At 36.3% G+C, this 13,597-nt stretch overlaps 1 protein-coding gene across 1 annotated transcript; it reads right to left on the reverse strand.

Moving 5' to 3' along the window:
- Window positions 1-298: 298 nt before the first annotated feature.
- On the reverse strand, window positions 299-2,384 carry LOC113274773 (delta-like protein D). Its single transcript, XM_026524162.1, has 4 exons — window positions 2,107-2,384; window positions 1,735-2,018; window positions 1,074-1,138; window positions 299-945 (listed from the first exon to the last, which is right to left on the reverse strand). Exons 1-4 carry the CDS (start codon window positions 2,325-2,327, stop codon window positions 736-738), a joined length of 780 nt encoding a protein of 259 aa, XP_026379947.1. The 5' UTR covers window positions 2,328-2,384; the 3' UTR covers window positions 299-735.
- Window positions 2,385-13,597: the final 11,213 nt, after the last annotated feature.

Raw genomic sequence — 13,597 nt, forward strand, 5'->3', positions numbered from 1 at the left:
ACTGAAGAAGTTCAAGTAATTTTAGGGTGAAATTATATGGGAAAATTTTAGGATTTTGTAGGCATGGATGGGAATGGGAAATGGTACAACCAACTTGTGAGTAAACATGTAATGTAGGCCACTCTTTGCTGCTGCTGCTTCTGTGTCTCTTGCTTGCCTATGATATATTGTGCAACTTCCCATGTGCTGTCACTATATGTTACAAGTAGTTAAGGACCTCAGTGTTGTAAGCTTCCAAGATTTTCAAGTAAAATATCCCGAGGATGATGCATATGGCCATGAGCTGACAAGACCAATATGCCCAACTCTGTTAACAATGCATTTCTCATAAAAATTTGGTATTTTGAATGGTAGTACAAATATAGAATTTCTAAACAGAAATGTCCTTGCATATGAATCATCTTCTTGTCCAATATGTAGAATTTCTGGTTTTGCCACTGCTACTTGTACCAATAGATTATAGGCCCAATACCACTAAGTGTTCTTCCATGGATTCCAACTGATCTTTCCACAGCTAAGTATAACAGTACATGTAAATGTAAATCCTACATTAAACTGAAAAATATTGGTGGGGTTTTGCAAAAGTGGATTCACTAAACAGATTCTGCGATAAGGATCATCTAATATTTTCGAAGTTACAAGCTTACATTCCCCATCAGAACCTTGAATCAGCAGCCCCATTACCCCCTTCCACAAAACTGATCGTGCTGGCGTACATTTCTCCGTCACCTATACTCAACGATGAGCATCATCATCATTATGGGCAACGTGACGAACAAAGGATTCTTCATCATCATCATCCAAGAAATCACGAGCTTGCATTTGTGATAACTGCTGGAACTTCCCTGTATCTCTATCGTTCTTATGGAAAAATTTCTTTAGATAGATAACAGCTCCTGCAGCTGCTCCTGAAGCAAAGGAAATGACGAACAACAATACAAGCCACTGAACACAGAAAAGGTATGAATTAGCTTCAGTTTAATGATTGGAATGTAGGTAAAGAAATCAATATTCTCCAGAATGCAAAATGCAGAACAGCAAGTTAAGAATAAGATTATATCAATGACGCATACCTTCGAACTATGACTATCCTCTTCCCTTGGCAACCTTGGAATAGTTGTAGATGTAGTAACATTGTCTACAGCAAATAAGAATACTAACCATAATAAGAGAGAATGAGAGATACCCGAAAAAACTCAAAACCGTAGTTAAGCAAAGTTTTCCATCTCTAGATTCTAGTTGCGATTCTTTCAGTCAAGTACTATAAACACATATCTCTACCAACTAATAATACAAGAGTCCAGTATCACCAATGGCAGTACATGTTCGCCATACTATACTAAAGTTTTTGATTTCCCCTATTCGCAGACGAGTTCCAAATACACAGGACCAAGATAGATCTTTTAACTCTAGAGTAATTCATAGGTGGGAAGTGATCAGCATGATACTATATCCAAAAGGAGAAAGCATAGCTTTTCATATTGGACACTAAATGCATATAATAATCTCCATTAGAATCAGATGCAGACAATGTCAATTTCAAATACAAGATGCATACACAAGCCAAATCAGTCACAATCTAAGGAACTGGTTAATCCAAAACTACTGACAATGTTCTTAAGACAACAATTCATCATTTCTAAAGTAAAATTTTCAGTGGCAATTAATCAAACACATAGACACAACTTTCAGATCAAACCAAAACAAGCAAAAATCGGAGTTTTGGCAAAGAACCTTTAGGAGTCGCAGTAGGTAATGAACAATCAACACTTCCTTTCCAATTTGGGGGACAATCACAAACATCACCTTCAACCTCAAACAAACATTGAGCTAGATGAAAACAATAGATCTTCCCACAAGGAGCTCCTCTGTACTCACAATGTTCACCAATGTAACTAGGACCACATTTACATGTATACTTTTCACCATGAATCAACTCATTACATATTCCACCATTTCCACACCAAAATGAATTTGTTCCATCACACATTGTTACTTCTTCATCACAAAATTTCCCCCTACACAAAAATCAAAATCAAAATTCATTCAAACCCATTATAAATCAAACAAATTTAAGTAAAGGGTTTCAATGATTTGTAAAATTACCCAAGAAATTGTCGATCTCCATTCAGAATTGTCGATGGATCTGGCAAATTGCAAATACAAGTTCCATTCTCATTGCAAGATTTGGTTTTGCAACGAATATCATCACAAGGTAATGAGAAACAAGAAGAAGATAAGAAAAATAAGAGAATCACATTAAGAAATATTAGTTTTTGATGAAAATTTAGTTTTGATTTTCTTCTTGTTCTTGAAAATGTGAACATTTTAGGCAATGCAATAATCAACAGAGCAAAAAAAAAAACAACAGAGTACCTAAAAAATTTAGGATTTTTCAATGTTACATTTGAATGTGGGGAATGTGTGATTATTGTGTTTGGGTCTGAAAAGAGAAAGGGAGAGGCTTAGGGTTCAAGGAAAGGTAAGTGAAAGTGAGTGATTGAGACTAGAGAGCTTCTTTTACACTCTTTCTACTTTCACCTTTTGGTAGATTCTGATGAGTCATTTATTTATGTACTAATTTTATTTATTTTATTTTTTGAAAAGTGAGTGAATTTAGTAATAAATGAGTGGATTCCGGTTTAGTCCGGAGCAATGTAATTAATCTCGGATCGTGATAATTTCCTTTTGAATTTTTTTGGGTTTGGATTTGATTTCTGTTACTTATTACAGCATCTTGATTTCGGTCAAATCTCGATGAAACGAGAGTAAAAGACTCGTCTCGTCCATGTACTGACGGAGCCAGAGCTTTTAATGCTATGGGGTCAAAAAAAAAAAAAAAAAAAAAAAAAAAATCTCAATATTCACCGTCTTCGTAGCTATATTTAAATTAGTATTTTAAGATACGAGTATTTTTAAGCTTTCACAATAAAGGTTATCATTTTAAGGATTTCTAACAAACTAAAATAAACCTGTAGTTGACTACGAAAGCATATGTTTGTAAATGGAGCATATTCAGTAATTTTCTTGGGCAATGTTAGAACTTAGAATGTTATTGGCAAAGCGGACCGAGGCCGCAACAAATTTCTTAGAACAAATACTAGGTAAATTCACAAATAAATAGTGAACAAAAACAGTGTGCGAAACAAAAGTAAGAAAATGGAGTCAAATGTGTTTGGTGCTTGGTATTTTGTATTTTAGCTTTCTAATGGTGTGTGCTAATTATTACGTATAGGGTAAAATCTACCGCATTACTAGCTAATATAGGTGTGGACGAGTAGTGAACAAAAATTTAGCAAAATTTTAGAACTATATATACGATGTTCACAAACAGTGGCGAATCTACGGTGGGTCTAGTTACCTACATTTTTTCGAAAAAGAAAAGTCTGTATGCAATTTTGATTCAAAATCTCGTTGTGCTCCCAAAATATTAACGAGTCTTCCGTGTAAACTGATGCATTTGAAACTAATGTTAGGCTTAAACTTCGTACGTATGAATGGTTCATACGAAGATGAAACAAAAATAGTTTTCTCTTCTCATCCCATAACACCTACTTTTAATTCTGTTCAACACCAAGTCATTTTGGCTCTCACAGAAAGCAGTCACTGCTTTTCTATTTTCACCCAACACCAAAGCTTAAGAGCACAGCTGTTCTCCTGGTCATTTACACTCTTACCAATTTTAATTAATTAGCACTTTCAATTTTTCCCCCGTTCATCTGCAAATCCAATGCACGGAGCAAAAATCATGTTCTCTGTCTTTTATAATTTTCCAAATGTCAAAATGATTTACCATGGGTGAAAGAAGTTGTCAAACAAAGTACAAATATAATCATCCTGGCAGTGCCCTCTCTCCTATTCCAACGGCTAGTTTTCTTCAACCTTCTTCCTCCTTAGTGTTGATTAAACTTCAACATAGAAGTCACTAACAAGCTGGTTAGGACAAGATTAGGAAATTGATGTAATCCTAAGGGAATTAGAAGTCATCTAGTTCTAAGAAAAGGAAAGACATGTAATAAGGTAATAGGACTAGGAAAAGGAATTCATAGTTCTATATATATATGATCATCAAAGTTGTGGTCGATCATATGAGCAAGATTAGAGCTTGTGTTTAGTTTTGAGAGATTTTCTAAACATCAATAAAGAGAGTTGTCTTTATATAAGCTAAGTTTCATCTTGCAGGTGCCATTAATTGGTATCAGAGCTTGTTTCTGAGCCATGGAAAACAAAACCACCATTGTGGGTGCAAAACAGTTCACGCCACCATCAATACAAGTTCCAATCCTCAACGCCACAAACTAAACAGTATGGGCCATGAGAATGAAGGTACTGATGAAAATCTACAAAGTTTGGGAAACAATTGATCCTGATACATTGGACCCAGACAAAAACAATGTTGCCATTTGATTACTCTTTCAAGCAATACCAGAATGTCTTGTTCTACAAGTTGGTGAACAGGAAACTTCAAAGAAAATTTGGGATGCAATAAAGGCACGTAATCTCGGAGATGATCGAGTTAAAGAAGCCCGTCTGCAAACCTTAATGTCTGAATTTGAAAGAATGAAGATGAAAGAAACTGATACTATTGATAGCTTTGCAGGAAAGATATCAGAGATAGCCTCAAAAGCTGTGTCACTTGGACAATCCGTTGATGAAGATAAACTGGTAAAGAAGTTTCTCAATAGTTTACCAAGATCCAAATATATTCATATCATAGCTTCTCTCGAACAAGTCTTAGATTTAAAGAAGACTAGCTATGAAGATATAATTGGAAGATTGAAAGCATATGAAGAAAGAATCCTTGATGAAGAAAACAATGGAGAAACTCAAGGAAACTCTTGTACACAAACTCTTACCAACAAAACTCTGCGACAAGAGGAAGAGGTCGTGGAAGAGGTGGTAGAGGAAACAGAGGCCGAGGAAGGAGAGGAAGGTTTAACTCACAAGATAGAACAACAAGTCAAAATGATCAAAACCAAGGGAAAGAAAAGAAGGATAGATCAAACATTATTTGTTACAGATATGATAAACCAGGACACTTCTCCTCTGTATGCCCTGAATGAATACAAAAGATGGAAGAAACAAACAAGAATGAAACAAGGGAAGCAGATACAGCTCTTTTCATGCATGAAGTTGTATTCTTAAACGAAGGGAACCTAATACCAAAGAACTACGAATCAAAGGATGGAGAAGAAGGAATCTGGTATTTAGATAATGGATCCAGCAATCACATGACTGGTAAGAGACACTAGTTTTCTGAACTCAATGAGAAAATCAAAGGACAAGTGAAGTTTGGGGATGGATCTTCTGTAGAAATTGAAGGGAAAGGATCAATTCTATTTCAGAGCAAGACCGGAGAACATAAGCTTGTCACAAACATCTACTTCATCCCAAACTTACAAAGCAACATTCTAAGTTTAGGACAAGCTACAGAAGTTGGATGTGATGTTAGAATGCGACAAGATTATCTAACAGTTCATGACCCAAGTGGAAGACTTTTAGTTAGAGTCTCACGCTCACAGAATAGACTCTACAAGATAAGTCTCATGATTGGAAGGCCATTGTGTCTGAATATGAGACTGGATGATCAGACATGGAAGTGACACGCAAGGTTAGGACACATAAGTTTCAGAACCTTAAAGGCAATGTCTCAGAACAAGATGGTTCGAGGACTACCACAGATAAGTGATGACGCAAAAATCTATGAATCATGTTTAGTTGGGAAACAAACTCGTCAAGGTTTCCCAAAAGCAACAACATTCAGAGCCTCAAAGCCATTAGATCTTCTTCATGCTGATTTATGTGGTCCTATTACACCACAAACCCTTTCAAATAACAAATACATATTTGTTATTATAGATGACTTCTCAAGATATATGTGGTCTATTCTTATGAAAGAAAAGAGTGAAGCATTTGACAGATTCAAAGCTTTCAGAAATCTGATAGAAAAAGAGTTAAAAGAGGAGGTAAAAATGCTTAGAACTGATAGATCAGGAGAGTTCACTTCCTTAGAGTTCAACAAGTTCTGTGAGTCAAATGGAATCAAAAGGCAACTCTGTTGTAGTAATTCGATTGCGGTAAATAAGGATTCGATGCTCGGACTTGAAAAGATTTTTAAAGCAAAAATATATACAAAATTGTCACAGGATCAAGAGACACTAGGACTCAGGATTCCACCATAATCATTCATATAATTAATATATTTATTTCCAAAACAATTATAGCTCACATAAAAATAGGGACTCTAATTCTTGCCAAGGTAGATTTTTAGAAGATTAACTGTAAATCGAAAGCATGGCATATCAAAAGTACTAAGACCAAGCATAAACCATCAAAAGAAATGACAATCAATTAAGAAAAAATCATAAAACATTTAATAAAAATGCAAGAAGTCATAAAAGAATTAAATATAATTTTTATATGTGTAAAATATGGCTTCCTCCATCATCCCAGTATTGGGGTTTAGCTATTCATATCAATCACACACTCAAAATATTAATTCAAAGTTCAAAGTGTGATTAAAAGAGTCAAAAGTTATAAAATAGTGGTTCTGAGACTCACAAAACACATCCAACAGAAACGATAGAGGATAACTGCAGCTAACTGCGACACTTCTCTGATGCTGTTGACGCTGCTGAAAATAAGTCTGCTCTGGGGAGTCTGTTCTTCGTGTTCTTGAAGCTTTTTAATGGCAGCAGCAGCAGCAGGTGAACATTGCTGTTTTTCCTTCTTCTTCGCTCCTCCTGGCTCTGGATCGACCCCAAACTCTTCATTCCCCTTCTCTGACATAAAAGCAACTATTTATATGCTTTAAATCCCCTTGAAAATCGATCAAACCCCTTGGAAATCTCCATTATTCTTTACGGGTTGTTTGAAGAATAATCTTCTTCTTGTTGCGTTACAGGCTGTTTCTAGCTATTCTCTCGTCTCAAATATCTTCTAGGACTTTTACCCAACTGTTTTGATGTATATCCCACGCAAGATATCCCATAAATCTCTCAAACTAATCTCAAACCCTAAACAGAAACCGTGTGCACTGTCTTGACTTTGTGTGGATTTTCTGACTTATCCAGCCCAATTAGATGGGTCTAATCGCTTCTAACAGGTCCCTTATGTCTTGTAGAGTCCGTGGGTACCAAATTTGCCCATTGAATCGCCTCCTAGGTCGCTCAAATCCTTGATCCAAAACTGTTGACGCTGCTGCCTTTTTTCCCCAAAATCCAGTTTTGAAACTTTGAAGATGACCTCCCCCTATCCAGTTCCGGTGTCCCTTTGTAATTAGGTTACCCCTTATCCAAAGTGAGAGTCCGTATAGTAATTTTCTCCCACGAGCGCAAAAACCACTTTTTAGCCAATTTCGCCGCAAAAGCTTATTTCTCCAAAAACACCTACAAAGACATAAAATAACCAAATAAGTACAAAATCGAGTACTAACAATATAAACAATTGGGACAAATTAGACACATAAATGCGTCTATCAAATACCCCCAAACTTATTATTTGCTAGTCCTCGAGCAAATCTAATCTAAAATAAAATGACTACACTTAGCACGTGCAGTAAGCCGTTAAACCACTAGGTGGCCCTAGTGGCGGAGTGTTGTCTCCGGGGGGTTTACCAGAGGTGTACCCACAAAACCTTAATACTCCAGAGCTTAGCTATCTACGCAGAACCTTGGAAGGCACTAAAGAATCTCCTTGGTTGGCATACTTATTGACTACAGGAAGAAGTACCCTGATGCGAAATTCCAATTGTGTACACGAGTTTGCACTCAAGCATACTAAAATTCATATAAAGTGACAGAGCTCTACTCAGATAGTTGCACTATGGACATCATATTCGGAGTCTAAACTAATCACATGGATAGATCAAGAAGATGGATATAGAAAACATAGATGGTTTTGATGTTTACTAAGTGAACGACGTTTCCCATATCTGTCTGAAGGCCTCCGCCAAAATGAACCTATCCTAATGGATTGAGATACTAGTCTGACTAATATCAACACACTGGCATATACAAGGGTACCAGTGGTCGATAACCTAACTCTAGGTCAACACAACTGGCATATACAAGGGTACCAGTGGTCGACTTTATTGAATTTATTCCTTTTGGTCAAATGGTCTGGTCTCAATTTTTTTTTTTTTTTTTTTTTTTTTTTTTTTTGGTAACTACCATTTTTTTTTCATCTTTTTTTTTCATCTTTTTTTTTTATCTCTTTTCTTTTTCAACTTTTTTTTTTTTCATGGTATCTCAATCACTCTAATTCACCCTAGCATTGGTAACAACTTGAATCGTGGGCCCCACCTATCACTTAGAGAAACATAGTTTAAAAACAAAATAAAATAAAAATAGAAGTGAAAAGGACTCAACGAGATATGGTGAAACTATCATGTTATTTCTAACACCTGAGCTCTGTGCTTTTATGAATAGACTCTTTAGATGTTTCCATCTAATCAGATTGGTTCCTCAAACTCCTACAATCAAAATGCTTCCATCCACTTAGATTGTTAGTGCATCCTAAATAGCATAAATTTCTAGCTCTGGAGTTTATTTATTCATACTGCAACTAAAAGTTTCTCCCATACCCCCAAACTTAAACCTAACATTGTCCTCAATGTTCTAAAGATGAAATTAAAAGCATGAACAAGGAGAAACTGTTACCATTTGAAAGAGTTACGGAAGGATATTACCTGGTTGCATGAGATTGGGTTACCTCCCAAGAAGTGCTAAGTTTAAAGTCTTCAGCCAGACTAAGAAAAGTTAGTCAACTCGAACCGTATAACAGTAGCCGGAATAACTGTGGGTCTTTAACACCAAAAAGAGCTGACAAAAGGAAACTGCAGTGAACCAAGAAAATGTACAAGACTAGCATGCCCTTACCTAGTTTCCTGATTAAGATATCTATATCTAATTGTGGTTCAGGTTCAGGTTCTATAAAAGGGTCTAAATATATTTCTTTAGGCTGCAACTCCTCAAAATTGAGATCCGAATTATTAGGTCCTAGAGTCTGTAAACTTAAATAAACTTAGAAGCACAAAATAATAACCTAAATAATTGAGGATCCTCTAAGTCAATCAGGTTTGACTTACATAATTGACCACAGTGAGAGTAGTGGTCATTCTTAAGAAAATGTGTCGATTCTAATATCCTAAAGTAATTAGGTTTAGTCTCAGAACTTAATAATTGACACATTTGAAATTTATACGTTCCCACAATTTTTGAAAAATATTTGGTGGGAAAACAAAGTCGATCTTAGTATCATAGCCTGGTCTAACCTCATCAACCAGAGGATGGGTTTCTAACAACTGAACTTCCTTATGGACATCACTAGGTTCAGGAAAACGAGTATGAAAGTAATCTTGTAAAATGGTTGAGGCATTGATGTCAAGTCCTAAGTGTGGGGACTTTCTGAGAGTTAAAGGTAAGGCACTAGGGAAGTGATAATCACCCCCAAACTTAGAGTTTTCAGTTTCTCTAGATAGACCTCTAATTATTTCTTGAATTTCCGTATCTTCAGAGTCCTTAAAATATTCAAGAGATTCTTCTAAGTTATTATCAGGTAGTGCATCTTTACTCATCTCTACGGGTCTATCTTCTTCTTCCAAGACTATTGTTTCTAAGTCGCTAGACTCTAAAACAGTATTTTCGAAATGAACCCGTTCCTCTAAACCACTATCGGCTTCGTAATCAAAAGGAAAAACTACATCGTCTAAAACGGTGGTATCCCTAATCAAATCCTCGTCCTTTTGAATAGGTGAATAATCATAAAAATTATTTGGATTTGAAGTAGAAATAATATAATCACTATAAAGCTCAATTGGATTACTAGATTCCTGATTACTATGCCTACATATTTCAGATTCTTCATCACTACTATCCTCATCATCATAATAGTACGAAGATGATTGAACCTTATCTAAATAAGTAGTGTTACCAATTATAACCTCGTTATCTTGATTATGTGAAAAAGTATCTTCATTCTCAAGGGTATTATTGGATACACTATATTGGCAATTCAAGTTATTTCGAGCAATACTTTCATTCGTCTCTAACTCAAGTCTACGTGTCGACTCAGCTATCCTCTCAAGGGTCTCTTCCAAAGAAAGTTCCCTTAGTGTAGGATCTAAGTTTTGAGTTAATCTATTGAGGATATCTTCTACAGATTCAGTTGTTGTTGCAGTTCTTTCGTCCATAACTACATTATTCACCTCATCTAATTTATACGTCGATTCAGCTAACTGACGTGATGACTTAGCTAAATTCCTGAGAGTCTCTTCTAGAGAAGGAATAGGAACTGAAGGATCATAATAAGGACTACTTTTCAAAGTTTGATTGTATCCTCTAAAGACGAAGAACTAGTATATAATCTTCTTGCTCGTATGACTGATGCGCGTGCGGATAGTAATTGGGCTCACCATGGTATGAACCATAACCTTGAAAAGGTTGGCGTCCCCAGTCACTATTCTCACTATGGTCATAATACTGATGATGTCCATATTCAAATTCAGGTCGATATTCATTGTATTGGCTTCTATCATACCAGTTCGACATTCTTAATTGCAGGGGAATTCTACGCAATCACAAACAAGTCCGACTCGACCAAATCAAACCTATAGAATCTAGCAAACAAAAAGCATGATGGCTCCACTTAGATTGTTTTCTAGACCAGCTTCTATTCCTTCGAAAAGGAATTCGTTACAATTTGAGCACACCCCTCTGGAATCAATCCGAGCTAATGTAAGTTGAATCGAGGCGAGGGAAGCTCAGTGGAGCTTTGATACCCAAGGCCTCACCGCTATCACAAGGCGGCGCAGTCACGCATTCAACTCACAGAAACCATCATGAACTTTGAAATGTGCTTAAAGAGCAACCAATATTTTTCGAACGAGTTTCCTATTAAGCTCGTTACCCTATTGGTCTCGTTCTATTCAAAATTTTAGGCTTAGGTTCGCGTTTGGTTTCGTTTTCCTAAGGCGGGCAAGAAGGAAACGGTGATGAAATCCGAGTCCTTATCTTGATTTGGCCAGGCCTTGCCCTTTACTAGGAAAATAAAGACAGTCTGAATTCGTCCTCAATCAATGAATCACCTTAAGGAATACAGTAACTCGCTTACAGGGATTCGCGAGTGTTTCGATGGACTTACCTCCCGTACCAGACGGGCGATGAACCGTTGTCGTCGACTCGGGCCACGACTCCTATGCGTGTGCGAACCCGAGGGGCCGAGACGATATCGTAATCGTCGTCCTTCCCTGCAAACAGTTTGTATTTAAGGATACCCTTCCGTAGGGTTTAAAATTAAAATAAATGTCCAAAGTCCAGAATAAGTCCAAATAAAAAGTCCAAAATTACAAAAATTATGAAAAATAAAGCCTATTTACAAATTCTAAAAAAATATAAATAAACTATATACAAAAATAATAATAAAAATTAAGTCCTAAAAAAAATTATGTCTTTTTTTTCTTCCTTTTAGCTTTTAGCTTTAAGCTTTTTGTTCCCAAGTCCTTAGTATTCCACTTCGAACCTGTAAATCAAAGACACAAAAAGAAACGTAAAAAGGAACAAATAATAAATAAAAAAATTAAACCTAAAAACAAATCTATATACAAGTCCGCGTCGGCGGCGCCATTTTGTTGTAGTAATTCGATTGCGGTAAATAAGGATTCGATGCTCGGACTTGAAAAGATTTTTAAAGCAAAAATATATACAAAATTGTCACAGGATCAAGAGACACTAGGACTCAGGATTCCACCATAATCATTCATATAATTAATATATTTATTTCCAAAACAATTATAGCTCACATAAAAATAGGGACTCTAATTCTTGCCAAGGTAGATTTTTAGAAGATTAACTGTAAATCGAAAGCATGGCATATCAAAAGTACTAAGACCAAGCATAAACCATCAAAAGAAATGACAATCAATTAAGAAAAAATCATAAAACATTTAATAAAAATGCAAGAAGTCATAAAAGAATTAAATATAATTTTTATATGTGTAAAATATGGCTTCCTCCATCATCCCAGTATTGGGGTTTAGCTATTCATATCAATCACACACTCAAAATATTAATTCAAAGTTCAAAGTGTGATTAAAAGAGTCAAAAGTTATAAAATAGTGGTTCTGAGACTAACAAAACACATCCAACAGAAACGATAGAGGATAACTGCAGCTAACTGCGACACTTCTCTGATGCTGTTGACGCTGCTGAAAATAAGTCTGCTCTGGGGAGTCTGTTCTTCGTGTTCTTGAAGCTTTTTAATGGCAGCAGCAGCAGCAGGTGAACATTGCTGTTTTTCCTTCTTCTTCGCTCCTCCTGGCTCTGGATCGACCCCAAACTATTCATTCCCCTTCTCTGACATAAAAGCAACTATTTATCGGCTTTAAATCCCCTTGAAAATCGATCAAACCCCTTGGAAATCTCCATTATTCTTTACGGGTTGTTTGAAGAATAATCTTCTTCTTGTTGCGTTACAGGCTGTTTATAGCTATTCTCTCGTCTCAAATATCTTCTAGGACTTTTACCCAACTGTTTTGATGTATATCCCACGCAAGATATCCCATAAATCTCTCAAACTAATCTCAAACCCTAAACAGAAACCGTGTGCACTGTCTTGACTTTGTGTGGATTTTCTGACTTATCCAGCCCAATTAGATGGGTCTAATCGCTTCTAACAGGTCCCTTATGTCTTGTAGAGTCCGTGGGTACCAAATTTTCCCATTGAATCGCCTCCTAGGTCGCTCAAATCCTTGATCCAAAACTGTTGACGCTGCTGCCTTTTTTTCCGCCAAAATCGAGTTTTGAAACTTTGAAGATGACCTCCCCCTATCCAGTTCCGGTGTCCCTTTGTAATTAGGTTACCCCTTATCCAAAGTGAGAGTCCATATAGTAATTTTCTCCCACGAGCGCAAAAACCACTTTTTAGCCAATTTCGCCGCAAAAGCTTATTTCTCCAAAAACACCTACAAAGACATAAAATAACCAAATAAGTACAAAATCGAGCACTAACAATATAAACAATTGGGACAAATTAGACACATAAATGCGTCTATAAAACTCACAGCACCATATACACCACAACAAAACGGAGTGGTGGAGAGGATAAACATGACTCTAATGGAGATGACAAGAAGTTCTTTAAAGGCTATGCAGGTACCTAATTATATATGGGGAGAAGCTGTACGACACTCCACATACCTAATAAACAGGATACCTATGAAAGCTCTGAAAGACATGACTCCATATGAAAGTTTGCGAAAGAGAAAACCAAACACAAATCATTTAAGATTGTTTGGTTGCAAAGCATACGCAAAAGTTTATTATGCAACTCTTAAGAAACTGGATGATCGATCTCAGACTCTTGTGAATCTAGGAATTGAGCCTGGATCCAAAGCTTACAGATTATTCAATCCAACAACGAAAAGAGTGATAGTGAGTCGAGATGTGGTATTCGATGAAAAAGAAAACTGGAACTGGAAAGAAACTAATGATGGACCAAGTAGGGATCCAGGAATGTTTCACATGAGATGGGGTCAAGTAATTGATGAAGGCGAAGGACCCATAATCATCAATACCAATGGAAACAATGATGTTAATCA

Source organism: Papaver somniferum, chromosome 4 (genome assembly GCF_003573695.1).
Source record: "Papaver somniferum cultivar HN1 chromosome 4, ASM357369v1, whole genome shotgun sequence".
Classification (NCBI taxonomy): domain Eukaryota; kingdom Viridiplantae; phylum Streptophyta; class Magnoliopsida; order Ranunculales; family Papaveraceae; genus Papaver; species Papaver somniferum.

What these genes read in the sequence shown, in the direction of transcription:
- LOC113274773 (XM_026524162.1), bottom strand. Translation starts at nt 2,327, where the DNA reads ATGTTCACATTTTCAAGAACAAGAAGAAAATCAAAACTAAATTTTCAT. An exon ending in GGAGATCGACAATTTCTTGG is followed by an intron (nt 2,019 to 2,106) that starts GTAATTTTACAA and finishes ATTTTTGTGTAG; the next exon opens with GGGGAAATTTTGTGATGAAG. An exon ending in ACCTACTGCGACTCCTAAAG is followed by an intron (nt 1,139 to 1,734) that starts GTTCTTTGCCAA and finishes TATTTGCTGTAG; the next exon opens with ACAATGTTACTACATCTACA.